Source organism: Talpa europaea, assembly GCF_964194135.1.
Source record: "Talpa europaea genome assembly, chromosome: X".
NCBI classification, from domain to species: Eukaryota; Metazoa; Chordata; class Mammalia; order Eulipotyphla; family Talpidae; genus Talpa; species Talpa europaea.
This window is the reverse complement of record NC_140081.1, coordinates 51141394-51167930: the sequence shown is the minus strand read 5'-3', so window position 1 is coordinate 51167930 and position 26537 is coordinate 51141394. Positions and strand designations below refer to the sequence as shown.

The following is a 26537-nucleotide window of genomic DNA, read 5'->3' as shown; positions in this document are numbered from 1 at the left end:
CCCTCCTCAGGTGGACGGGGAGCAGCCGGGGATCGAACCGGCGCTGCGGAGGCTGAGGGCAGCTTCGCAGCCCGGCGCTCAACCGCTACGCCACCAGGGGAGGCCCCTGATTATGTTTTTATTTGCTAGGTACCATTTGTACTTCATATATATTTTTAAAGATTTATTTATTAATTTATACATGTACTGGGTACAGTCAGAAGCATGGGAGGTTGAGAGAATTCACCAGAGCCAGAGTGGAGAGCAGAACAGGCAGAGTGACGAAGCACACTGCTGAGGGGAGCAGTGGGCCATAGGAGAGGCCTGCGTGCTATGTGTGACCGTCGCTGGCGACCGGGGATCGAACCAGCGCTGCAGAGGCTCCAGGTAGCCTCGCAACCCAGCGCTTAGCCGCTGCGCCACCTGGGAGGCCCTGTACTTCACATTTTTTAATGGATTAATATTAGTTTCATTTCCCTGGGAAAATGCTTCAACCTTGTCTTTAAACCCTTAGAAGTAATTTAGGGCATTAAAAATTGTTGTAGACAGCTGAGTTTTTCCAGTGATTACTGAAAGAGCTTTGAGATAAGAAATAGGCACAAAGTATGAAGCTGAATAAAGTAATTACTACTTTATGTTCGAGTCCTCAATACTTGGATAAGGCTTGTCTTATTCCATAACAGTGACAGTGTTTTTGAAGGTTTCTCCTAACCCTGTCAGCAGAGCCTGACTTCTTTTTTTTTTTTGATATTTATCCCATTGAAGAAACCATTAATGCTACTTTGGCTCTGTGTTACTGCTGAGAAACTAGATTGCTTTTTAAAATTGCCTTATATGGTTTCCTCACAAATCTGATTTTATCCAGGCAAGCTGATGAAGAATTCCAGATCCTGGCAAACTCTTGGCGATACTCCAGTGCATTTACCAACAGGATTTTTTTTGCTATGGTGGATTTTGATGAAGGTTCTGATGTATTTCAAATGGTAAGATCTTTGATTTATTCTATTAAGTAGAAATAAACTATGGATAAAATGGAATACCCATTTTTCACTGGCCACAAGAAGTTAAATAAAACTTGTCTGTATAAGATAGAGAATAGTTAATGAATTAAAAGTTAAACTTCAGGGCCTCCCCTGTGGCACAGCGGTTGAGCCCTGGGTTGCGAAGCTGCCCGCAGCCTCTGCAGCGCCGGTTCGATCCCCAGCTGCTCCCCGGCCACCAGAGGAGGGTCCCACATGGCGCACAGACCTCTCCTGCCGCCCGCTGCTCCCCTCAGCAGTGTACTTCGGTCCTTCTGCTCTGCTCCCCGCTCTGGCTCTGGTGAATTCTTTCACCCTCCCGCGCTTCTGACTGTACCCAGTGCTTATATGCATGTATGTATAAATCAATCAATCAATCAATCAGTCTTTAAAAAAAAAAGTTAAACTTCAGCTAACTGACCTGTAATAATACTAACCTATTAGAATATAGGAATAAGATGGTAATCAAGTGCCTTTTGCATATTTTCTATTGTGGTAAATATATAATAAAAATTTGTCATGTCAAGTGCACAATTTATAAAGTAACTTTTTAAATCACTGCATGAATCCAGGCATTATGCCACCATTATGTAATATCAAAATTCTTAGTAGAGCTAGGTACCCGTCTTTAACCCCTTGCTTTTTGTCTTAGTGGAAAATCTCTTTCTTATGGTTTAAAGCTTAGCCTTTTTCCAGTGTCTTGGATCTCATACCCAGGCTCTCTCAATTATGACCTCTCTCACCTGCATTTTTTAAAAATCAAGACTTTATTTTTAAAGTAGCTTAAGGTTCACAAGAAAAGGTAGATGTGGAGATTTCCCAAGTTACCCTTGTCCCCAAACATGGATAGCCTCCCCAATTATCAGCATTCCCTACGATAGTGATACATTTGTTACCGTTGATGAACCTGCATTGACACATAATTACTCAAAATCATAGCTTACATTATGGTTCACTCTTGGTCCTATAAGTTCTATTGGTTTGGACAAATACAATGACATGTGTCTTTCAGTATAGTATAATACAGAGTATTTTCACTGCCACTTCATCCTTCCCCACCAACTCTTGTTATCCTTGTTAACTATCTGTTAATTGTCTCCATAGTTTTGCCTTTTCAAGAATGTCATATAGTTGGATACATAGAGTAAGAATTCTCAGATTGATGTCTTTCACTTGGTAAAATGCATTTAAAGTTCTCCCATGTCTTTTCATGCCTAGGTAGTTCATTTCTTTTTTAACAGTGAATAATATTCTTTTACTTTATTTTGAGTATAATTTAATATGTTAACTTCAACATACAACTATATTTTAATGTCATTATTTTAAATGTAAAGAAACGGATCCAGGATCCAAAATAAACTACAGGCCATGAGGTTGGTTTTCCTTTTGTTTAAACAATTTGTAATGTAATGGCTCAACAAGTAAGGCAAATACTATGACTATCAAAGCTGTATTTTGCAACATACCACATCTAGAACAAGAGGTGAATTTAACAGAAGTGGGAGTCATCCTAATTAACCAATTTGGTAATATTGTGGCAAGTTGGTTTGCAGTGTCAAAAATGTCCATTCAAATTTCTTTTTAAATATTTATTTATGCATACACGAGCTGGAGTACAGGGCAGAGATGGGGCAGCAGGGGGTGGGGTGGGGGGGGAGGGGAGGGGAGAGGATTCACCAGAGACAGAGTGGGGAACAGAACAGGCAGACTGACTGAAATACACTGCTGAGGGGAGCAGTGGGCGAGACAGGAGAGGTCTGCTGCACCATGTGGGTTATTCCCTGTCCGGTCGGGGATCGAACTCATGCTGCAGAGGCTGTGGATTGCTTCGTAGTGCGGTGCTTAACCCTTGCCCCACCAGGGAGGCCTAAATTTATTTTTCTTAATGATCAGAGGTCCCCTGTTATCTAAAATATTTTCATTGTGTTTCATTTGAGATCCATCACAGAATGGGTACTTTTTGAACCTCCAACAATTGCAGTACACAATTTTATCTCCCAAATCCTTCAAGTCAAAAGCATGTACTATCTTGGGTTTGTCTTTCTGAATGTGAAGATTGACCACAGATTTGTTGTAATGATCTGTACTACAAAATCTTTTGTAAGCTAGATAACCAGTAGCAGCTGTCCCAGTAGCAATGGTAGCTGTTGCAGTCCACTCAACTTACACACTAGAAGTCAAACTCATGGGGCTTGCGCACCAGACACTAAGCACAAATGGCTCATATAGCGAGCCTGAGTCAAGGTGAAAGAGGCATTCTGTTTTCTGGATGTACCACAGCTTATTTATCCTTTCAATTACTGAAGGACATTTTGTTGGCTTCCCAGTTTAGGCAGTTATGAATAAAACTGTGATAAACATTCATGTGCAGGTTTTTGTATAAATTTTCAACTCATTTTAATAAATATCAAGGAGTATGATTTCTCAGTCATATGTCTGAGTTTTGTACGAAACTGCCCAACTATTTTCCAAAGTTACTATATCATTTTGCATTCCTAATTGCTCCTCATCCTCACCGGCATTTGGTGTTCTCAGTGTTCTGGAATTGGTCGTTCTAATAGGTGTATAGTGGTATTGAATCGTTTTTTTAATTAGCATATCCCAAATGACATATGATGTAGAGCATCCTCTCAAATGCTTATTTGCCATCTGTATATCTTCTTTGATGTCTGTTAAATTCTTGGGCCCATTTTTTAATCAGATTGCTCGCTTGTTGCATTTTAAGAATTCTTGATATATATGTTTTTTAAAGATTTGTTTTATTTATACATATAAGAGCTGGGGTACAGGCCAGAGGTGTGGGGGTATGAGAGGATTCACCAGAAACAGAGTGGAGAGCAGAACAGGCAGACTGACTGAAATACACTGCTGAGGGGAGCAGCGGGAGAGACAGGAGAGGTCTGCTGCACCATGTGGGTTAGCTCCCTGTTGGGGATCAGACTTTTGCTGCAGTGGCTGCTAATAGCTTGACAGTGCTGAGACTTAACCCCTTGCTCCACCAGGGAGGCCCCCTTTTTATATTTTAGATAACACTCGTTTATCATATGTGTCTTGCAAATTTATTCTCCCAGTCTATTATTTATTGTTTCACTCTCCCCCCCCCCCCCATTTAAACTTTGTTTTAATGGGTCTCAAAATTTTGTGACGAGTTTCTGGTCCAATTGTTTCCATTAAAAATTATTGATATTGGGCCTCCCTGGTAGCGGAAGGGGTTAAGTCCCAGCACTATCAAGCTATCTGTAGCCACTACAGCATGAGTTCTATCCCTGGCCAGGTAGCTAACCCACATGATGCAGCAGACCTCTCCTGTCACACCCACTGCTACCCTCAGCAGTGTATTTCGGTCAATCCACCTGTTCTGCTCCTCACTCTTTCTCTGTGAATCTTCTCATCACACCCCAGCCCCCCACCTCTGGCCTACACCCCAGCTCTTGTATGCATAAATGAGCAAAAATAAATCTTAAAAAATAAAATAAAAATTACTGATTTTAAAAACTAATAACTTAATCCAACCACTATGGAGAGCTGTGTGGAGATTCCTCAACCTACTAAAGATAGAGCTTCCATATGATCCAGCAATTCCACTCCTAGGTATTTACCCAAAGGACACAGAAATATTAATTCCAAAGAGCACTGCACCCCTATGTTTATAGCAGCACAATTTGCAGTAGCTAAGCTTTGGAAACAACCCAAATGCCCAAAATAGATGACTGGATCAAGAAGATGTGGTACATATACGCAATGGAATATTACTCAGCAATCAAAAAAGATAAACGCATGCAATTTGCAGCAACATGGATGGAGCTGGAAGGGATCATGCTCCACGAAATAAGCCAGAAAGAAAAAGAAAAATACTGGATGGTCTCACTCATAACAGGAATCTAGAAAACCTAAATCAGGGACCAGGAAAAAGAATAACTATAAGAAAGAAAAAAATCAATCAACAAACAACTATAAACCAGAGACACACTTTGGGGAGGGAGCGGGGTCAAAATCAGGGGGTTGTAATTGTATGGGGAATATAAAAAACAACTAATAACTTAAAACTGCCACACAAAAGAAACCAAATGGTCCACAAAACCATTTTCCTTTCCTTCTGAAGGTTTTGTGGTTCCTTGTTATCATTAACCAGTCTTTTACTATTAGACTTAAATGGCCAATTGAGATACAGTTCTAAGACTGTTCTTCCACCACTGAGTAAGACTGGGGTGACAGGTATTGCGAATAATATTCACTTAGCCTTCTGAGCTTTTTAGGGAGACTTGGTGAACTTGCCAGCTCCAGCTGCCTTGTCCACTGCTTAGATGACACCCACAGCAAACTGTCTGTCTGATGTAACAAATAGCAAAATAGCCCAGAGGAGGACAGTCAGAGAATCTCTCAACACGCATTGGCTTGCCAGGAATGATATCAACTATGGCAACATTACCAGATTTCAAGAATATGGAGGCATTGTCCAGCTTTTTCCCAGAACAATGATGAGCCTTCTTCAGCTCAGCAAACCTGGCAAGTAATGTGGGTGATGTGACAATCCAGTACAGGTGCATGTGCAGCGCTGATTTGGCCAGGATGGTTCAGTATAATCAACTGAGCTGTCAAGGCAGTAGCATCCATTGATTGGTCATTTTTGCTGTCACCAACCACATTGCAGTTTTGAACATCTTTGAGAGACACATTCTTGACATTGAAGCCCACATTGTCCCCAGGAAGAGCTTCACTCAGAGTTTGATATGGCATTTTAACATACTTAAATTGTAACATTGGGGCAAAGGTGACCACCAAAGCAGGTTTGAAAATACCTGTCCCAGCTTGGCCCACAGGGACAGTCCCTTTAGCACCAATTTTGTAGATGTCTTGGAGGGGCAGGTGCAGGGGCTTTTCAGTTGGGTGAGTTGGTGGCAGGATACAATCCAAAGCTTCAGGCAATGTTGTTCTACTGGTGTTGCCATCTTTATGAGTAACTTTCTATCCTTTTAGCCAAGCATATTAACACTAGGCTCCACCATGTTGTCACCATTCCAACCAGAAATTGGCACAAATGCTACAATGTCAGGGTTGTAGCCAATTTTCTTAATGTAGGTACTGACTTCTTTAACAATTTCCTCAAATCTCTTCTGGCTGTAGGGTAGCTCAGTGGAATCCATTTTATTAACACAAACAATTAGTTGTTTTATATCCATTGTATAAGCCAGAAGAGCATGTTCATGGATCTGCCCATTCTTGGAGATACTGGCTTCAAATTCACCAACACCAGCAGCCATAATCAGGAGAGCACAGTTGCCTGAGATGTGCTGGTAATCATGTTTTTGATAAAGTTTCTGTGTCCTGGGGCATCAATGATAGTTACATAATACTTGCTGGTCTCAAATTTCAACAGGGAGATATCAATGGTGGCACCATACTCACTCAGGTTCAGCCTTCAGTTTATCCAAGACCCAGGCATACTTGAAAGAGTCCTTCCCACCAGGGGGCCCACTTCACAAATTTTTCAATGATTATTTTGTCAATCCCACCACTTTTGTAGATCAGATGGCAAGTAGTAGAATCGACATGTCCAACAGTGACAATGTTGATGAGTCTTTTCCTGGCCCATTTTGGCTTAGTTTAGCTGTGGCTTTCACGATACCTGTATTCTGGCAGCAAACCTGTTGCAAAAAAGTTGTCTCATTCTCTTGACTTTGTCTTTGTGAAGCAAATTTTTTTAAATTGAAGTATAATTGGGCCTCCCTGGTGGCGCAAGGGATTTAGATGCAACCTATGAAGCTATCCGCAGCCACTGGAGCACGAGTTCAATCCTCGGCCAGGGAGCTACCCACATGGTGCAGCAGGCCTCTCTTGACTCACCGGCTGTTCCCCTCAGCAGTGTATTTCAGTCAATCTGCCTGTTCTGTTCCCCACTCTGTCTCTGGTGAATCCTCTTACCCCCCACACCTCTGGCCTATACCCCGGTTCTTGTATGCATAAAGTAAATCTTAAAAAAAAATTGAAGTATAATTAACATGCAATATTAATTTATTTTAGCTTCATGTATACAGTATAATGGTCAACATTTGTATCATTTTTTAAAAGATTTGTTTTTATTTATGCATATAAGAACTGGGGTATAGGCCAGAGGTGTAGGAGGTGAGAGGATTCACCAGAGATAGAGTGGGGAGCAGAACAGGTGGGTATACTGAATTACAATGCTGAGGGGAGTAGCAGGCCACACAGGAGAGGTCTGCTGCGCTTTGTAGCTTAGCTCCCTGGCTGGGGATTGAACTCATGGCACAGTGGCTACAGATAGCTTCATAATGCTCAGACTTAACCCCTTGCACCACCAGGGAGACCCCCTATTGGGGTCTTTTTAATATGTGCCATTCTTACAGGTGTGAAATGATATCTCATTGTAGTTTTAATCTGCATCTCTTACTAGAAGTGATGATGAATGTTTTTTTCATGTCTTTGGCCTTCTGGATAGCTTCTTAGTGGATCTCAGTCTGGGTTGAGTGGTGACAGCCTAGACTTTGATAAGTGGCCTCTTCTGTAGGGAAGTTCACATGCTCTGACCTGATTCAGGCTATAGCTCTTCTGTGTTAACCTCAGAATTAACCAGAAGTCATTGATCTGTGCCCACACCTCTTCCATCCTGGGTGCCTGCTCGCTATCCCCATATACAGTGCAATGCCAGGTCTTAGAAGAAACCCTGATGTTTGCTTCTACCCAAGTCAGTAGCTATAGGGGGTTCTGCACAGTAGCCACACCTCCCTCTTATGGGTTGAACTGCCCTGCTGTTACTTTAAACAAAGTTCACTAAGAGTATTCCCTACCTCTTTCAGTCAGACTGATTATCCTATTGTGTGAGCTTTAACTGTCACTTTACTGTACTGGTTTACTTTTCCAATATTTTAGTGGGAGTTTTTAGGCTTTTCGGTATGTATTAATATCATCTGTAAATAGTGATAATTTTTACTTCTTCTTTTCCAGTTTAAATTCCTTTTATTTCTTTGTCTTCCCTAATTTCTCTCTCACTAAGACTTCCAATACTATGTTGAATAGTACTGGAGCAAGTGGTCATCTATGTCTTTTACCTGATCTTGGAGGAAAAGTGGTTTTTCAGAGGTATAATATTAGCTGTTGGTATGTCATATATGACCTTTATATTATATTGCTGTATATTCCACTATCCCTATTTTTTGAGGGTTTTTACCATAAATAGATGTTGATTTTGTTAAATCCTTTCTCTGCACCTACAGGTATGGTCATATGATTTTTATTTCTCTGTTTATTGATTTGGTGAGCTATGTTAATTGATATGCTGGTGTTGAACCATCCATGAATTTATGTAGTAAATTTCAGAATGGTTTATGAGCCTTTTGATGTATTGTTGAATTCATTTTGCTAAGATTTTGTTGAGGATTTTTACATCTATGTTCATCAGGGATATTGATACGTAGTTTTCTTTTTTTAATATCCTTATCTATTTTTTGTGTCAATACAATGTTGGCCTCATTAAATGTATGTAAGAGTGTCCCCTTTTTATTTTCTGAAAAGAGTTTGAGACATATATGTATTAGTTTGTCTTTGAGGTTTGATAAAACTCACTAATAAAATTATCTGGCCCTGGGCTTTTGTTTTTTGGGAGACTTTTGATTACTGTTTCAATTTCTTTGCTTATGACAATATGTTCAAATTTCCTATTTCTTCTTGATTCATTCTTGGGAAGTTGTATAATTCTAAGAATTTGTTTCTCTAAACTATCCAATTTTTTGCCTTAAATATGTTCACAATAGTCTCTTACAGTCATCTGTATTCCTGTGATGTGTGTTGTAACTTCTCTGTCATTTCTTTTTCTCTTAGTGAGCCCAGCTAGAAGTTTTGATATTTTTTATTATAATTTTATTTATTTATTTATTTATTTATTTTTAAGATTTAAAAATTTTATTTATGCATGCAAGAACCAGGGTGTAAGCCAGAGGTGCAGGGATTGAGAAGTGTGCTGCCAGGAAGACCCTATTTTGATTGTAATTTTGGAGAACCAGATCTTGGTTTCATTAACCATTTTGTACTGTCACCTTCTAGTTCTATTTTCTCTAATCTGCTCTAATTTTAACTTCTACTGTCTTTTGATTTTATTCTTATTTTTATGGTTACTTAAGGTGTATAGCTTATATTGCTATATACTTCCTTCGTAGTACTGCTTGTGCTTATCCCAACGATTCTGATAGCTTGTGTTTTCATTTTCATTTGTTTCCTGTTACTTTTTAATTTCACCTTTATTTTCTTGTTAACCCAATAGTTACTCTGTAGCATGTATTGCCCACTTTTTCTTATTTTGTTTCATGTAATTGTGATTAGAGAAGATGCTTGATATGGTTTCAATCTTCATGAATTTATTGACACATTTTGTGAGCTAATCTGTGGTCTGTCCTTGAGAATGTTCCATGTGCACTTGAGAGGAATGTGTGCCCAACTTACTGGGAGTGGAATGTCCTATAAATGTCTGTTAAGCCCATCTAGTCTTATTGCTCATTTAAGGTTGTTGTTTCCTTGTTGATTTTCCATCTGGTTCCGTTGATGTGTTGCTGTTGGTATATGTTTTTAGGATTGTTAATATGTGCTTTATATATCTTGATGCTCCTTGGGTGCATATATATTGATTGGTTTTATTCCTTTTCTAGTTACTTAAGGTGCATAAGGTTAGATTATTTATTTGAGATCCTTCTTGATTTTGATGTGTGCTTTTCTTTTTTAGATTTATTTTGATTTATTTAAGCATACAAGAAGTGGGGTGTACGCCAGGCGTGCTGGGGGTGAGAGGATTCACCAGAGACAGAGTGGAGAGCAGAACAGTAGATCTACTGAATACACTGCTGAGGGGAGCAGCAGGTGAGACAGGAGAGGTCTGCATGCCATGTGGGTTAGCTCCCCGTCTGGCTAGGGATTGAACTGGTGCTGCAGTGGCTGCGGATAGCTTCACAGTGCTGAGACTTAACCCCTTGCACCACCAGGGAGGACCCAACACTTTTTTTTAAACATTGTAGTACTTATTATTTTTTTTTTGTGTGTGTGTGTATAGAAGAACTGGGATATAGTCCAGAGGTGCAGGGGGTGAGAGGATTCACCAGAAACAGAGAGGGGAGCAGAACAGGTGAATTTACTCAAATATACTGCCAATGGGAGCAGTGGGTGAGACAGGAGAGGTCTGCTGTGCAATGTGTGTGTTAACTCCCTTGCCTGGGATCATACTCAGGACGAAGTGGTAATAACACTGAGACTTAACCACTAGGCCATCAAGGAGCACCCCCCCACACACACTTTAAATATTTCACTCTACTCTGTTGTGAAGTTCACAGTACATATGCATATGCTCACTAATAGGCTGAGGCCTAATCATAGGATTATAGAATGTTCCCCTCTCCTAACACCTCACTCTTACATGGTTTCTGAGGAGCTGGATATAATTTTTAGCTGTTTTTGTTAGTTAAGGTGTTTTATTTCCCTAGCTTCTTTCAGAGTTTCATCTTTCTCTTTGGTATTCTGTAGTTTGAACATGGGCCTGGTTATATTGTTATTGTCATTTATCCTGTTTGATGTTCTCTGAACTTTCTGAATCTATGATTTGGATTCTAATGTTAATTTGAGGGAAATTCCCAGTCATTGGTTTACGTATTTCTTCTGCTCCTTTCTCTTTATCTATATTCTCATTGTGTGTTACTCCTTTTGTAGTTGTCCCACAGTCCTTGGATGTTTTCTTTTTTTTCCTTTTTGTCTTTTGATGATTCTATTGATGCATCATCCACCTCACAGATTCTTTCCTCAGCTGTTTCCAGTGTACTAATAAGCTGTAAGGAGCAGGAATGGCCACTGAGCAGGTTTTCTAGGATCCCATGCAGACCGGGTTAAGGAGGAGTTCTGGAGCCCTCGGGGGTTTTGCAGGTCTTTTATTGGGATTACCAGGTACACAGCAGGCAGGGGTGCTGGGGGGCCGGGAGGCTGGTAGGCCTCCCAGCCCCCAGCAAGTCTTCACTCTATCTGGGCTTTCCGGCCTTCTCTGCCTCTCTCTTGGCTTCTGTTCGTTCTCGGCTTCTTGGCTTCTGCTGGCGTCCCCGTGATGCCGACCTTAAAAGCCCAGTCTTAGCGCAGGTGAATCCCATCTACCTATGCCCACACCCTATTCCAGGTGTCCACCGTCAGGCATGCATTCAGGAACGCAAGGATCCATCATCTGTCCTGATGGCGGGAGGGCAGAAAAGCCTGACATTTTCCCTTACCCTACATAAGCCCATCAAATACATTCATTTCTATTTATAGTGTGTTTCCTCTCCTGCATATCTCTTTGGTTCTTTCTTAGAATGTCCATCTTTCTGCTAACATTGCCCATCTGGTTTTGCATGCTGTCCACGTTATCCATTAGGGCTATTAACGTATTAATCATCCATATATATATGTATATTTTTTTTTGTGGGACCCTCGCCTCGCAGCCCAGCGCTCAACTGCTGCGCCACCAGGGGAGGCCCTTAATCATATATTTTTAAAAATTCCTGTCCTAATTCTTCCAACATCCTTGCCATATCTGGTTCTGTTAATTGCTCTGCATCTTCAAATTGTTAGGTTTGGTGTTTTTGTTTTGTTTTGTTTTGTTTTTTGGTATGCCATGTAATTTTTCTCCATAGCCAGAAGTGATATACTGAGTAAAAGAAACTGGTGTAGACTGACCTTTAGTAATATGGTAGTGAGGTGTGGGGAGAGGGGAACATTCCATAGATCTTTTAGTGAGCCTGTGGCTATATGGACTGTAAACTTCAATTTCTCAATTTTGTCCCCCCCACCTTAGTGAACAGGATGACTGAAATGAGCTAGTTGTTTATTTCTCTTCTTTCAGTAAGTATCTGATAGTACTCCACTAGGTTAAGCTCTAGTTAACTAGTTTCCTCTCAGGGCAGGCCTTGTTAAATATGCTGAAGTATTTAAAGTGGTTCCTTTTCCCCTCCCAGTGCCGGAAGGAAGCATGAGGAGATTTGGCTCCAATATCTATTGTGGGAGCCAAGTTGAACTTGTAGAGGTAAATCTCACAATATTGTAGAGGGCTGTCTGTGATTGTATCTGTAGCGGCAGGAATGGACACGGAGCAGGTTTTCTATGACCCGAGCAGACCGGGTGAAGGAGGAGAGTCCTGGAGTCCTCGGTGGCTTTTGCAGGCTTTTATTAGGATTCACCAGGTACATGGCAAGCGGGGGTACTGGGGCCTCCCAGCCCCCAGCAAGTCTTCACTCTGGGCTCTCCGGCATTCTCTCGTGTACTCTCGCCTTCCCTGCTTCTCCATTCGTTCGGCTTCTGCTGGTGTCTCCGTGACACCGCCCTCATAAGCCCAGTCTTAGCCCAAGTGAATCTCATCTACATATGCCCATACCCTCCTCCAGGTGCCCACCATCAGGCATGCATTCGGGACCATAGGGTTCCTTCAGAAAAGCCTAATACTTTTTATGTTACCCTACAGTATCCCTTGGAGTTTTTAGCTATCAGAGTTGCCCATACTGAACCTCCACAATTTTTCAGTTACAGATCAGGTTTTACTAACCTGGCAGTGGTTTCTGAGGTGATTTCTGCTCCTGGGTCTTTGTTCCAGTATGCTTGATTATTTCTCTGGTCTTTGAGAGTTGTCATTTGTTCTGAGTCCTTCCCTTTGTTAGGGATCCAAGAACAGTTGTTGATTTCCCAGTTTGTCCATCTTTTTATGTGTTAGAATGGAAGTGACTTCCAAGGTCCTTACATACAGTACTGGACCTTAGAACTTTCAACTGTATTTTTATTTGTACACTCAAGGATGTAGATTTAATTTTGTTTATAAATGTGTCTTGCCAATGGAATTGAATTGAAAACCCAGAAATAAGACCACACATACATAGTAAACTTATCTATGACAAAGGAGCAAAGAATATACACTGGAACAAGGAGAGTCTCTTCAATAAATGGTGCTGGGAAAACTGGACCGTGACATGCAAAAGATTGAAACTAGACCACTACCTCACACCATACACAAAAAGCAACTTAAAATGAATAAAAGAATTGAATGTAATCCTTGAAACCATAAAATATGTAGAATAAAACATAGGGAAAACACTTCATGACTTATACCTCAGAAATATCTTTGAGGACTTATCCCCAGAAGCAAAGTAAATGAAGGAAAAAATAAACAGCTGGGATTACATCAAACTAAAAAGCTTCTGTACAGTGAAAGAGATAGCAACCAAAACGAAGAGACATTCCACAGAACAGGAGAAAATACTTGCATATCATCCAACTGATAAGGGACTGATTGCAAAGATCTACAAAGAACTTATACAACTCAACAAAAACAAAGCAGGGCCTCTTTAGACCAAGGGGTTAAGATGCAACCTATGAAGCTGTTCGCAGCCACTGCAGCACAAATTCTATCCCCGGTAGGGGAGCATCCCATATGGCGGGGCAAACCTCTCCAGTTCCCTTCAGCAGTGTATTTCGCTCAGTCTGCCTGTTCTGTTCCCCACTCTGTCTCTGGTGAATCCTCTCATCCTCCAAACCTCTGGCCTGTACCCCAGTTCTTGTATGCATAAACAAATAAAAATCTTTAAAAAAAAAAAAACCAAAAAGCAAACAACCTAATCAAAATAATGGGCGTAAAACCTAAAATGACACTTCTCAAAAGAATAAATGCAGGGCCTCCCCTGGTGGCGCAGCAGTTGGGCTCTGGGCTGCGAAGCTGCCTGCAGCCTCTGGCCCGTTTGATCCCCGGTTCGATCCCCGGTTGCCGGCGAGAGTCCCACATGGCACTACAGACCTCTCCTGCCACACCCGCTGCTCCCCTCAGCAGTGTATTTCTTCTTCAGTCTGCCTGTTCTGTTCCCCCTCTGGCTCTGGTGAATTCTCTCACCCTCCTGTGCTTCTGACTGTACCCCATGCTTGTATAAATAAATAAATAAATATTTAAAAAAAGAATAAATGCAAATGACCAACAGATATATGAAAAAATGTTCAACATCACAAATAATCAGGGAAATGTAAATCAAAACCACAATGAGATACCACCTCATGCCAGTGAAATTGGCCATATTAAAAAAAAACTGGCAACAACAAATTCTGGTGAGTTTGTGGAGAAAAACCCTCTTACACTGCTGATGGGAATGCAAACTGGTCCAGCCACAATGAAAAGCTGTGTGGATGATCCTTAAAACACTAAAGATGGATCTATGATATGATCCAGTGATCCACTCCTGGGAACATACCCAAAGGACATAAAAACATTAATTTGAAGGAAAACCTGCACTCCTATGTTTATTGCAGCACTATATACAATAGCTAACAACTTAAATGCCCAATAACAGATGACTGAATCAAGAAGATGTAGTATATATACACAATACTGTCAACAATTGAAAAAGATGGGCCTTCCTGGTGGTACAAGGGGTTGAGCACAGCACTGTGAAGCTGTCCACTGCCTCTGCAGCATGAGTTCGATTCCCCGGCCAGCCAGGTTGCTACTCACATGGCGCAGCAGACCTCTCCTGACTTGCCCGCTGCTCCTCTTAGCAGTGTAATTCAGTCAGTCTGCCTGTTTTGCTCCCCACTCTGTCTCTGGTGAATCCTCTCACTCCCCCACCTCTGGCCTGTACCCCAGTTCTTGTATGCATAAATAAATAAATCTTTAAAAAAATATTTGAGGGCCTCCCTGGCGGCACAAGGGGTTAAGCACCGCACTATGAAGCAATCCACAGCCTCTGCAGCACAAGTTCAGTCCCCAGTCAGCCAGGCAGAAACCCACATGGCGAGGCAGACCTCTCCTGTCTCGCCTGCTGCTCCCCTCAGCAGTGTATTTCAGACAATCTGCCTTTTCTGTTCCCCACTCTTGTCTTTGGTGGATCCTCTTACCCCCCGCATCTCTGGCCTGTACCCCAGCTCTTGTATGCATAAATAAATAAATCTTTAAAAAAATTGAAAAAGATAAATTCATGCCATTTGTGGCAACATGTGTGAAACTGTAAGGGATTATGCTAAGTGAAATAAGTCAGAAGGAAAAGGAAAATATCTGATAGTGTCACCTATAGGGGGATGCCGGAGACCAGCTCCAGTGAACAGGATTGAGGAGAGGGATCCGAAAGAACTGTCATAAACAAAGAAATGACAGACACAAAATAGAGTTTAAGAGAAGCTGGACCCAGGTGATGCAAGGCACTCAGTGTCACGAGTGCCTGGAGCACACTGAGTGCCTAGAGCAACTCTTATTTATTGAGACAGACCACTCCCTAGGTTAGTTACATGACAATGATTTATTCTTTTATTTCTTAGTATTCAGCATTATTCTGGCCCACATTCACCACCAAGGTTCTGCATTATCAGGTTATTCTGTTCTCTTTTCTAATCTAGTTTGTTTCCCAGGCATAGTATTGCTGACAGAAGAAAAACATCCTGATTTATACACAGGCCAGTCTTCCAGCCAGTGCTGATCAGTCTTTTTTAGCCATGCCCAGTCTTCCATTCATGACCCTGATATTTTCCTTGTCTCAGCACTTCACACCTTAGTGTCTCCAACAGGGGCAATAGGGAACCTGAGCAAAGTATCAGGAAAAAGACAAAACTTGAAGGCAAACCATAGATCTGTGGCTTACAGCAGAGCAGAGTGGGAGGGAGAGGGGTCAAAATGGGGAGGGAAGAACACAAGGGACAATGGGATGGATCATGGGGACTACACCTGAGGGGAGAAAGCAAATATTGTACAAAAATGAACAGTGATTTGAGAAAATAAAACAATAAAGTAATAATTAAAAAGTAAATAAATGGGGCCTCCCTAGTGGCACAGGGGTTAAAGTCTCAGCGCTACCAAGCTATCGCCAGCCACTGCAGCCTGAGTTTGAGAGTTCGATTTCCAGCCAGGGAGCTACCCACATGGCTCAGCAGATCGCACCTGTCTCCCCCACTGCTCCCCTCAGCAGTGAATTTCAGTAGATTTGCTTGTTCTGTTCCCCACTCTGTCTCTGATGAATCCTCTCACCCTCCAGCACCTCTGGCCTGTACCCCCATTCTTGTATGCATAAATAAATAAAAGTAAATCTTTTTTAAAAAGTAAATAACTATGTCTCACTCATATATTTGGATATGTTTTACTCAGTAATAATTGAGTAAAAGATTTTAGGTATAAAATCTTTCTGTACATCTTTATATAAATGACTTCCCAGTCCCAAACTTCGTTATGTCCCAAGTTGAAACTCCTGTCTCTACCACGTCTACCTAGACCTAGCCCTTTTGTGCCATTAATGATACTTGTTTATCGTCTTTGTCACTAATGATACTTGTTTATCATCTTCATATTTTTCTACAACATCCATCATAGCCATTCCCCCATTACATTCCATTACATTCCTCATATTTTTTTGCTTAAACAAATATAGCAGCCTTTTGACTGATTCACTTATTATGAAATCACTTATAATACTCTGTGTGTATTTATGTATGTATGTATGTATGTATTTTTATGTGTATATATATGCATATATATTTAAAAAACACTAATTATCACCAGAGTTTTTTCTAGAGATTATTAATAAGAATACTAGAGAAAATTTAAATTTTTTAAGCAGGGCCTCCCCGGTGGCGCAGCGGTTGAGTGCTGGGTTGCGAAGCTGCCCACAGCCTCTGCGGCCCCGGTTCGATCCCCGGCTGCTCCCCGGCCACCGGCGGAGGGTCCCGCATGGTGCGCAGACCTCTCCTGCCGCCCGCTGCTCCCCTCAGCAGTGTACTTCGGTCCTTCTGCCTGCTCTGCTCCCCGCTCTGGCTCTGGTGAATTCTCTCACCCTCCTGCGCTTCTGACTGTACCCAGTGCATGTATAAACAAAACAAACAAACAAACAAACAAATAAATAAAACATGGCTCTATTAAAAAAAATGTTAAATTTTTTAAGCAAAATCAAATTTTAATTTTCAGGGTATCAGGAATGATGAAAAGTCTGAGATTTTATTCTACTTGCTAGCTAACAAGTTAGTTGCCAGTTTCATTGATTCTAGTAGAACACATAGCACCCCTTGGTCAGAGTAGAGGACTTGATGGCTTATAGCGACAGTATCCAAAGTATTGTTATTTTATTTCACCAGTTTCCTAAGAATTGATTTGGTCCAATGATGTCATATTAGAATATAATCTTGGAAATACAATAATAGTGATAATACACTATTTACCCATTAGATCAAGTTTTCATGAGGATGTGGGTAACATATTTTTCTACATTGATGGAGTTAAATATAAATTGCACAACTACTTGGGAGGTCAAGTTGGTGCTATTTAATTTTAATTTAAAATATTTCTTCCCTATTACCTAAAAATTCTACAAAAACATTACCACATGTACAGGAAGATGTGTGCATGGATGCTTATTGCAACATTATTTTTAATTGAAAGAAAAGGGGAAAAACACAGAAGTCCAACAAATAGCATAATTAAGCTGAGAATTAGATTGATATATTGGTGCTATCATGGTTAGATCTCAATCAGTTGGAATAAGAAAAGAAAGCTACAGAATGATACAGTGAATATGATACTGTTTATGATAAAATGAAGCAGATACAAAATAATATTTTGTTTTCTATTGGTACATACACATATACATGAATTCAGAAAGGTCTAGAAATGGTAACAGTGGCTGCCAAAATGAACTGATATTGGTCCTTCTACCCTGCCATTTTTTTTTCAGGCGCTGTGAAGCTGTCCGCATCCTCTGCAGCAGTGGTTTGATCCCGGCCGGCAGGCGAGGGTCCCACATGGTGGGGCAGACCTCTCCTGTCACACCCACTGCTCCCCTCAACAGTGTATTCGGTCAGTCTGCCTGTTCTGTTCCCCATTCTGTCTCTGGTGAATCCTCTCACCCTCCCACAAATCTGGCCTGTACCCTGATTCTTGTATAAATAAATAAATCTTTTAAAAAATTACTGTTAGAAGGATTTTATTGTGAGTATAGAATCAAAGCAAGAGAAATGGATTTTTTTTTTTACTGGTTTCTTCAAATTTTAATTGTCTTAAATAGTGAATTTCCTTTACAGAGTTTTTTTTTTTTAAGATTTATTTATTTATACAAGAACTGGGGTACAGGCCAGATGCGCGGGAGGATGAGCAGATTCACCAGAGACAGAGCGGGGAACAGAACAGGCAGACTGACGAAATACACTGCTGAGGGTAGCAGCAGGCGAGTCAGGAGAGGTCTGCTGCGCCATGTGGGTTTCTCCCCTACCGGCGGAGATCGAACATGCACTGCAGAGGCTGCGGACAGCTTCACAGTGTGGCGCTACAGAATTACCTGCTGAGGGGACTTGACTGCTGACGTCTATTGGTCAGGATCTCTACCATATACTTACATTTTCTCTTTTCCACAGGTATAGTTATATCATGTCAAGAAAAATAAAAGACACATGAGTAAGACTTGATTTCTTTACCTTAGCAATTCCAGTGTAGTCTTTCAAGCATACCATGGTCTCATGATAGTGAATAGAAATGTGTGATGCTTATGAGGAAATATTTGTGAATCTTTTAGAATTCTTTTTTTTTTTTTTGCATATAGTTGCCAGTTTTGTTTTGGTTTTCACCACCATTGTAGAGATCACTATCTTACCCTGATTTTGTTTCCTCCAAATTGAGAATGTACTCTATTTGAACTTTGTCTCAGCTGTATAAGAAACATTCAGTTCTCATAAATGTGTCTTATTTCATAATCTCTGAACAGATTAAAATGTTACAGTATGGGAGATTTTCCATTCTAAAGGAGTAAAATGTAGGTTTCTTAACCAGGAATTTATATTTTGTCAGTAGAATGTACTACTTAAGATCACAGCTAGGCTTGGGTTTGAATCCTTGCTCCACCTCTTACTTCTAAGGCATATGACTTAGCCTGCCTAAATCTGGGTTTCTTCATTTTTGTAAAATGACTAAATTTCAAGAAAATACTTGCTGTTAAAATTACTTTCTTGATAACTTGTATTTTCACTTTTTATTCAGCTAAACATGAATTCAGCTCCAACTTTCATCAACTTTCCTGCAAAAGGGAAACCCAAACGGGGTGATACATATGAGTTGCAGGTGCGTGGTTTTTCAGCTGAGCAAATTGCCCGGTGGATTGCTGATCGAACTGATGTCAATGTAAGTTTTCCTACTTTGAAGAAATTTACTTTGCCATTACTCACCTTGAAGTTTATTGGAAGGTCGTAACTGGTCTTGTGCCCATATCACTGACGTATGGTAATAGTTTTGCAGTCCCTATTCATAAGTATCACTTAACAGAATTATCCTGATAGAGTGAATTTTTGCAAAGAATTATCCTGATAGAGTGAAATTGCAACACAGCCACTATTACCTTATTGAATTCACCATGGAAATTACTTTTTGACTTTATTGAGGCCATGGGCTATTTAGTTATATTTAGTAAATAACTTGGTTTAGTCTAGAAGATATTATGTTGTGGTTAAACAGATAATTTATTGTTCCTACTTAGAAATCATTGTAGACTGTTTTGATTAGGATAAAAAGAAATATGTCATTTTTTTTCCTGAGAGAAACCATACTAATCTTGATGATTTTCATTTCAAATTATTTTGATCAAATTAACTTTGTCATACTTAAAAATATTTTTCTTCCTTTTCCATTAGATTAGAGTAATTAGGCCTCCAAATTATGCTGGTCCCCTTATGTTGGGATTGCTTTTGGCTGTTATTGGTGGACTTGTGTATCTTCGAAGAAGCAATATGGAATTTCTTTTTAATAAAACTGGATGGGCTTTTGCAGCTTTGGTGAGTGGATATTACCTTTTTTTTTTTTTTGAAAGATTTATTTATTTATACAAGAACCGGGGTACAGGCCAGATGTGTGGGAGGGTGAGAGAATTCACCAGAGACAGCGGGGAACAGAACAGGCAGACTGACTGAAATACACTGCTGAGGGGAGCAGAAGGCAAGGCGGGAGGGGTCTGCTGCACCATGTGGGTATCTCGCCAGCCTTTGGGGAGCAAACCCACGCTTCAGAGGCTGCGGACAGCTTCACAGCGCTATGCTCAACCGCCTGTGCCACCAAGGGAGGTCTGGTGAGTGGATTTTAGAAGAAAAATTCTTAAATAAAATTCCTAATATTGTATTGTTAGGTTGCATTTTGTTGCTTTCTTACCTGTAGGAAAGGATTTTTTTTTTTACTTTATTCCTTAATATCAGTTTTCTCCATTATCTCATTGAATGGGCAGAGTTTAGAAGAACTGATTGTACCCAGTTTTTATTTTTTTGATAGATTGTCACCACTATGAAAATCTGCAGCTCTTTTAAAAATATTCTTCTAAAAGACTTTCCGGTATTTGATTTTGAAACTTGTCAGCTTATTTATAATTTTAGAAGTTCTTTCCTTTCAACTAAATATTACTGATTACTGTGATCTTAGTCATGAAATATAGACCTTAACAAATAATTTATCCAAAAACGTTTTTCTTCATGTATTACTTGAGTTGACACACTTTCATATACCTATTAATCTAATCAGTGTGGGGACAGCTTCACCATGTTGCATGAGTATTTCTTTTTTGTTTCCTAGTGTTTTGTGCTTGCTATGACATCAGGTCAGATGTGGAACCATATAAGAGGACCACCATATGCTCATAAGAATCCCCACACAGGACATGTGGTAAGGGAAGTCTGGGATTTCTTTCCATTTTATGCCAAAGTTAACCTTAGTGATGATTGCCCTGTGAGACCAGTGTCAGTATATGCTGGAACTAGATATAGTTTTGACTTTCCAATCTCTCTGTATTAATGAACTTCATTTGCTGAAAAGACTGTATTGTTCTTAAAAGTGGGAAGGTCCTTAGTCCATTTGGTGAGTCCTTTTGCTGAAGTGACTAAAAATGAAAGACAGACTTGAATTAAATAAAATTAATCAAGTAAAATTAAACCTCTACTGTTTCTAGGAAATGTGCTATATATTATTAGAAAAATATAATTTCTGTGTACATGGATTCTACATTATTGTACCTCATGTCTTATACACTGAAATACTAGTTTTGTCATATTTTCTGTTATTGAAAACTGTAGTATAAATACAATGAAAAGGCAAAGAATAAGTAATACAGAAGTAGCTTTTATTTTAACCAAACTTATTTACTGATGAATGTCATGGACCCAATGTTTGTCAACATTAGGTGAATTTCATAGGGTTTGAAAATAGCCCCTGTTAGGATTAGGAAAACAAATTTAAACATATATTTAACGATTAAATTTTATCTCTTTTTTCCCCCCAGAATTATATCCACGGAAGCAGCCAAGCCCAGTTTGTAGCTGAAACACACATTGTTCTTCTATTTAGTATCCTCTTTTATAATAAGTCTTTGCTGCTGTTTCTATTTGTCTATTTACTCACAATTTAGGATTTTCTTTACAGCTTTTGGTTAAGACTGCCCTTTATTAATGCAAGTCATGATATCTTTGAAATTATATTACCATGTCATCTGTAATAGCCTAATCAGCTAAAACTTCTTATTTGAAGCTCTGTACTTTGGTTGTAAATTGAGACTACTTAGATCTTCCAGGCAAGAATGGAATATTTCCTTCTTGCCGATACTGTTTCAGTGAGATTATGATTTTAGAGAACAGTATTCTGTGAGTAAGAAAACACTAGTTGCTCAAAGATAAGGGTTATTTTTGACATGCAACTATAGTATGTCCTAGGGACAAATACTAATTCCTGTGAATTTTGTAGCTGCTTTATTCTTATATTGTCCCATCTTCTCGAATGGCAGGTCACACTTTTCCTTTTCAATTCCAACTAATTTTTACTATCTCATATCTGAAATTAATGAGTCTGTAAACTGTAAGGGTAGATAACAATGACATCAGATGGGTCAGACTCTAAATTTCATACTATTTTTTAAAAGATTTATTTATTCATGCATACAAGAACTGGAGTACAGGCCAGAGGTGCGGGAGGGTGAGAGGATTCACCAGAGACAAGGTGGGGAGCAGAACAGGCAGACTGACTGAAATACACTGCTGAGGGGAGCAGCAGGCGAGACAGGAGAGGTCTGCTGCGCCATGTGGGTAGCTTCTTGGCCAGCCCAGATCGAACCTGCACTGCAGAGACTGCGGACAGCTTCACAGCACTGCACTCAACCACCTGCAGCACCAGGGAGGCCCTAAATTTCATACTATTACTGAACATAGTTAATCCAACTGAATCCATAAGCAGTATGACTGTGAAACAAATTAACAAAGTAAGCAAATGTGATACTATAGATTTGTGCTTCTCAGACAAGGGGTCCCGATGTTGATATATTTGAATCAGTTGTAACCCAAGTTGTTGGAAAATCTGCTCAGTGAGTTGATGGTAAATTTGTTTGCCCTTAGATCATCTCATCATCGAGGTGACATAGAGATCATCTAGTTTAACCCTTATTCTAGTGAAAGTGAATTGTACTAGCTAAGAATAGGCTAAGAACTTGGACAGTGACTACAACCAATATGAGTAATGAGATCTCTTATAAAAAACGATCTTAGGATTTCACAAGAAATAGAGGATAAAGAAATTATTTATTTTTCAAATCCTAAAATTTAAGTTGAAAATGTTTGTGGTTGGTGGATTAACAAATTATTATACCTTGGAGATGTTTTAGTATCTGGTAATAGTCGTAATTGTACGTTGAAATTGAATAATGGAGCAAAAAGGTAGTTAAAATTGTAAGATACTAATTAGTTGATTTGTGGTTTATATTAGTTGGTTTAGCTTTGTATTAAAACTTTAAATATAATTATAGAAAACATTTGAGAAATTCAGGTTTTTTTCTTGTACTTAATGATTAAGCAATACTTAAGTTTTCTCATACTGCTAGAACAGATTACAAGCCTATAGAATATGGAATTTCTTATACATTTACTTAATAGGATACAAAGTGGGAATGGTTTTTCAGAGTGATTTTCTTTTCTTTGTTTTGCTTTTTTTGGTAGTGATTGGGTGAGTTCAGGTAATATTTTCTGAGCAATTATTTTGCTAAGTGCCATGGTGCATGATTTGCCTAATATATAAAGATTACAACATACTGCTTTAAGTACTGCAACTAGGTAGGATGGTGAGACAATGAATAAAGCTATTTACTTTGTTAGAGATAGGGAACTTTATGGAAGACTTAAACAGTACCCCCCTTATTAGTAGAATTGAAGCCTAACCCTCAAAACTTTACAGTTACCATGTTGGGCCTCCCTGGTGGCCTAGGGGTTGAGTCTCAGTACTGTCACTGCTACAGCTTGAGTTCAGTCCTGGGCCAGGGAGCTAACCCACATATGGTGCAGCAGACCTCTCTTGTCTCACCTTCTGCTCCCCTCAGCAGTATATTTCAGTCATTCTGCCTGTTCTGCTCCCCACTCTGTCTCTGATGAATCATCTCACCCTCTACACCCCATTTCTGTAACAAAAAAAAAACCCCACAAAGTGTGTTATGTGTTTAATGCTTTTGATATTTTTTCTACATTATATTCCCAAATGGTTTTACTAAGAAAAGGGGGTGGGAGGTTTGCCTTCAGAAGTGTATATGTACACTAATATATCCCGGAAAGTCCTAACCATCATTATTACTTACATCATTATTACTCTCGTTTTTTAAAATTGCTAATTCAATAGGCATATAAATTGTAGGTCATTTTTTACATCTATCTTAGACAATAATAACATAATATGAACATTCTTCTACAATTTCATAACTGCTTCATTTAATGCCTTTGTTATATATAATTTACTTTATTTCTGCTAGCTCTTTAATAGCCTAGTTCTTGTATGTTATGGAATACCACCGACTCTATTTCCCCTTTAGTTTTCCCAGACAAACATTTAATCATGATTTTGTACTTATTTACAACTTATTTCAATGTTTATATCCCCAACTAGAGTATAATTTTGTCAGGGAAGGAACTGTATTTCATCCAACTTTGTAACTCCAACAGCTAATAGAGCCTGCCATATGGTAGGCAGTATTACAAAAAAAAATTAAGGAGTGAGTAAGTGAAATGAAACAATACACGTGGAAGTGCATCATAGTTCTTGATACCTGTGAACAGCACACAAAGACCTTTGTGGTATAATATGAGATGAAAAACACTAAGAATGTAAGTGGTGATACAAAAACAAACAGTTGCAAAAACAAATCTTAACCTTTAATCTGAGTAACCTGTAACTAAAGCCTATAGAAATGATCAATCCTTACACTTACCCACATAAAAAGAACCTCAGAGAGAAAAAATAATCACTGGGTGGGGCCTCCCTGGTGGTGCATGGGGTTAAGTCTCAGCACTATGAAGCTATCACCAGCCACTGCAGCGTGAGTTTGATCCCCAGGCCACATGAAGCAACAGACCTCTCCTATCTCACCCGCTGCTCCCCTCAGCAGTGTATTTCAGTCATTCCACCTGTTCTGCTCTCCACTCTGTTTCTGGTGCATCGTCTCACCCTGCCCACCACACACATATCTCTGGCCTATTCCCCAGCTATTGTGTGCATAAATTAATAAATCTTTAAAAAATAGGAAAAAAAGGGCTTCCCTGGTGGCACAGGGAGGTTAAGCACCGCACTATGAAGCAATCCCCCGCCTCTGCAGCAGGAGTTCGATCCCTGGCCGGCGAGAGAGAAACCCACATGGCAAAGCATACCTCTCCTGTGTCACCCACTGCTCCCCTCAGCGATGTATTTCAGTCAATCTGCCTGTTCTGTTTCCCACTCTGTCTCTGGTGAATCCTCTCACTCCCCCACATCTCAGGCCTGTACCCCAGCTCTTGTATGCATAAATAAATAAATCTTTAAAAAAAAAAGGAAAAAGAATCACTGGAGAAGCCTTAGCTGAGCAACTAAAACCGTGGTGAATGGGTATTGTTCCTAACAAAAGAATATTGAAAAGAGAGTACAAAATGGTAATGAAGGGATGACTAGACAAATTATAGTGCTAATTATAAATTCAGGCAATATCTGAACACCTGTTTTTCCCTTTTTGGTTAAGTATGCCCCCCATGTAGCATACAGTGTGTGTGTGTACAAATGCATACATAATTTGGGCTTTTTAAAAAGATTTATTTATTTTTAATGATTTATTTATACAAGAACTGGGATACAGGTCAGAGGTGCAGGAGAGAGAGTGGGGTGCTCCCCAGGGAGAGTGGGAAGCAAACAGGCAGACGGACTGAAGACACTGCTGAGGGGAGTAGCGGGCGAGGCAGGAGAGGTCTGCCATACCATGTGGGTTTCTCTCTAGCTGGCCAGGAATCAAACCCGCGTGCACTCTTCGGACAGCTTCACAGTGCAGCGCTCAACTTGCTGCGCTACCAGGGAGGCCCAAGACTTTTTCATTTATGCATACAACAACTGGGATTTAGGCCAGAGGTGCAGGGAGTGAGAGGATTCACCAGAGTGCAGAGCAGAACAGGCAGATCTACTGAATTACATTGCTAAAGGGAGCTGCAGGCGAGACAGGAGAGGTTTGCTGTGCCATTTGTGGGTTAGCTTTCTGGCCGGGATGGAACTCAGGCCTTGGGGGTGATAGTGCTAAGACTTAACCCCTAGGCCACTGGGGAGACCCCCTTAATTTTGGCATTTTTAACTGCTCTAAGTATTCACCAAGCTACAAGGTAAATCACTCATTTCTACTAGAATGCATTCTATTTGCTATAAATTTTATTTTTATGTTAGTATTCAACCATGCCTTGTAGTACCCATTTGCATGAATAGTACTGTTTTGTGTTTATGTAGATTACATTATTCAACTGAATAAAAGTGAGCTCATGGCATATAGGGTTTTTTATTATTAGAATAGGAAAATTATATAGTAATTAATTTGTAAGTAATTGTAATTTGTACTTTAAAGTTTAGTTGTTGCAATTCTGGAGGATTTTTGAAAAGTTTGTTTTTTTCAAATAAAAGTTGCTGTTCTCTCTAAATGGTGCACATTTCAAGTGTATTTGCTAGGTTGGGGGAGTGGTTGATATATTCAAAATGACTATTTTTTTTGTGGTTTAATAACTTTGACAGTCAGTGGTTGGTTCTTAACCACATTGGATTTTTGAATTTTTGAAAGTGGCGATAGGTACATAGGTTAACCAAAGTATATACTGTGTTTGGTGAGAATCTTAATCCACATTTTGTTTTTTGGAATACTGCTTATGGAGATAGTATGGAATACTTATTCCTTTGACCCAGGCAGCTTTCTTGAGCTTGGTGTCACTACACATATCTGAAGCACCCATCTTTTTCATGACAAATTTCCAGATCTGTTTGAGTACTCAGGGTGCACGCTTCTTGAGGCCTACTCCATGGATGCACTTGTGAAAGCTGATGGTGTGTTCTCTGATCACTACTTTGTTGATGACAGAATGGCTTTTCACATTTTTTTTTTGTGGGAACCATTCTGCTGATCCCAGATGAGAAAGCAGTATTTTAAAAATGTGTATGAACATGGACCAATAGTTAAGAATGTCCAGGAAGGTCATTTCAAAGTACAATTTTGGGGAAAAAAATCATATTCCATCCAAAATGTTATACTA

The 26537-nt window shown here is 39.8% G+C and overlaps 1 protein-coding gene and 1 pseudogene across 2 annotated transcripts in view; one reads left to right on the top strand and one right to left on the bottom strand.

Moving 5' to 3' along the window:
- The window catches only part of MAGT1 (magnesium transporter 1), a gene marked incomplete at both ends in the record, with an annotated part of 43881 nt that overhangs the window by 13952 nt on the left and 3392 nt on the right, over positions 1–26537 (top strand). Inside the window, 5 exon segments of the mRNA XM_084258936.1 lie at positions 845–962; positions 18991–19131; positions 19638–19778; positions 20563–20652; positions 21266–21329. Coding sequence (XP_084115062.1) covers positions 845–962; positions 18991–19131; positions 19638–19778; positions 20563–20652; positions 21266–21329 — 554 coding nt within the window.
- LOC311187828 (elongation factor 1-alpha 1-like) lies at positions 5195–6591 on the bottom strand (annotated as a pseudogene). The gene has a single exon. The product of its transcript is annotated as an elongation factor 1-alpha 1-like (transcript).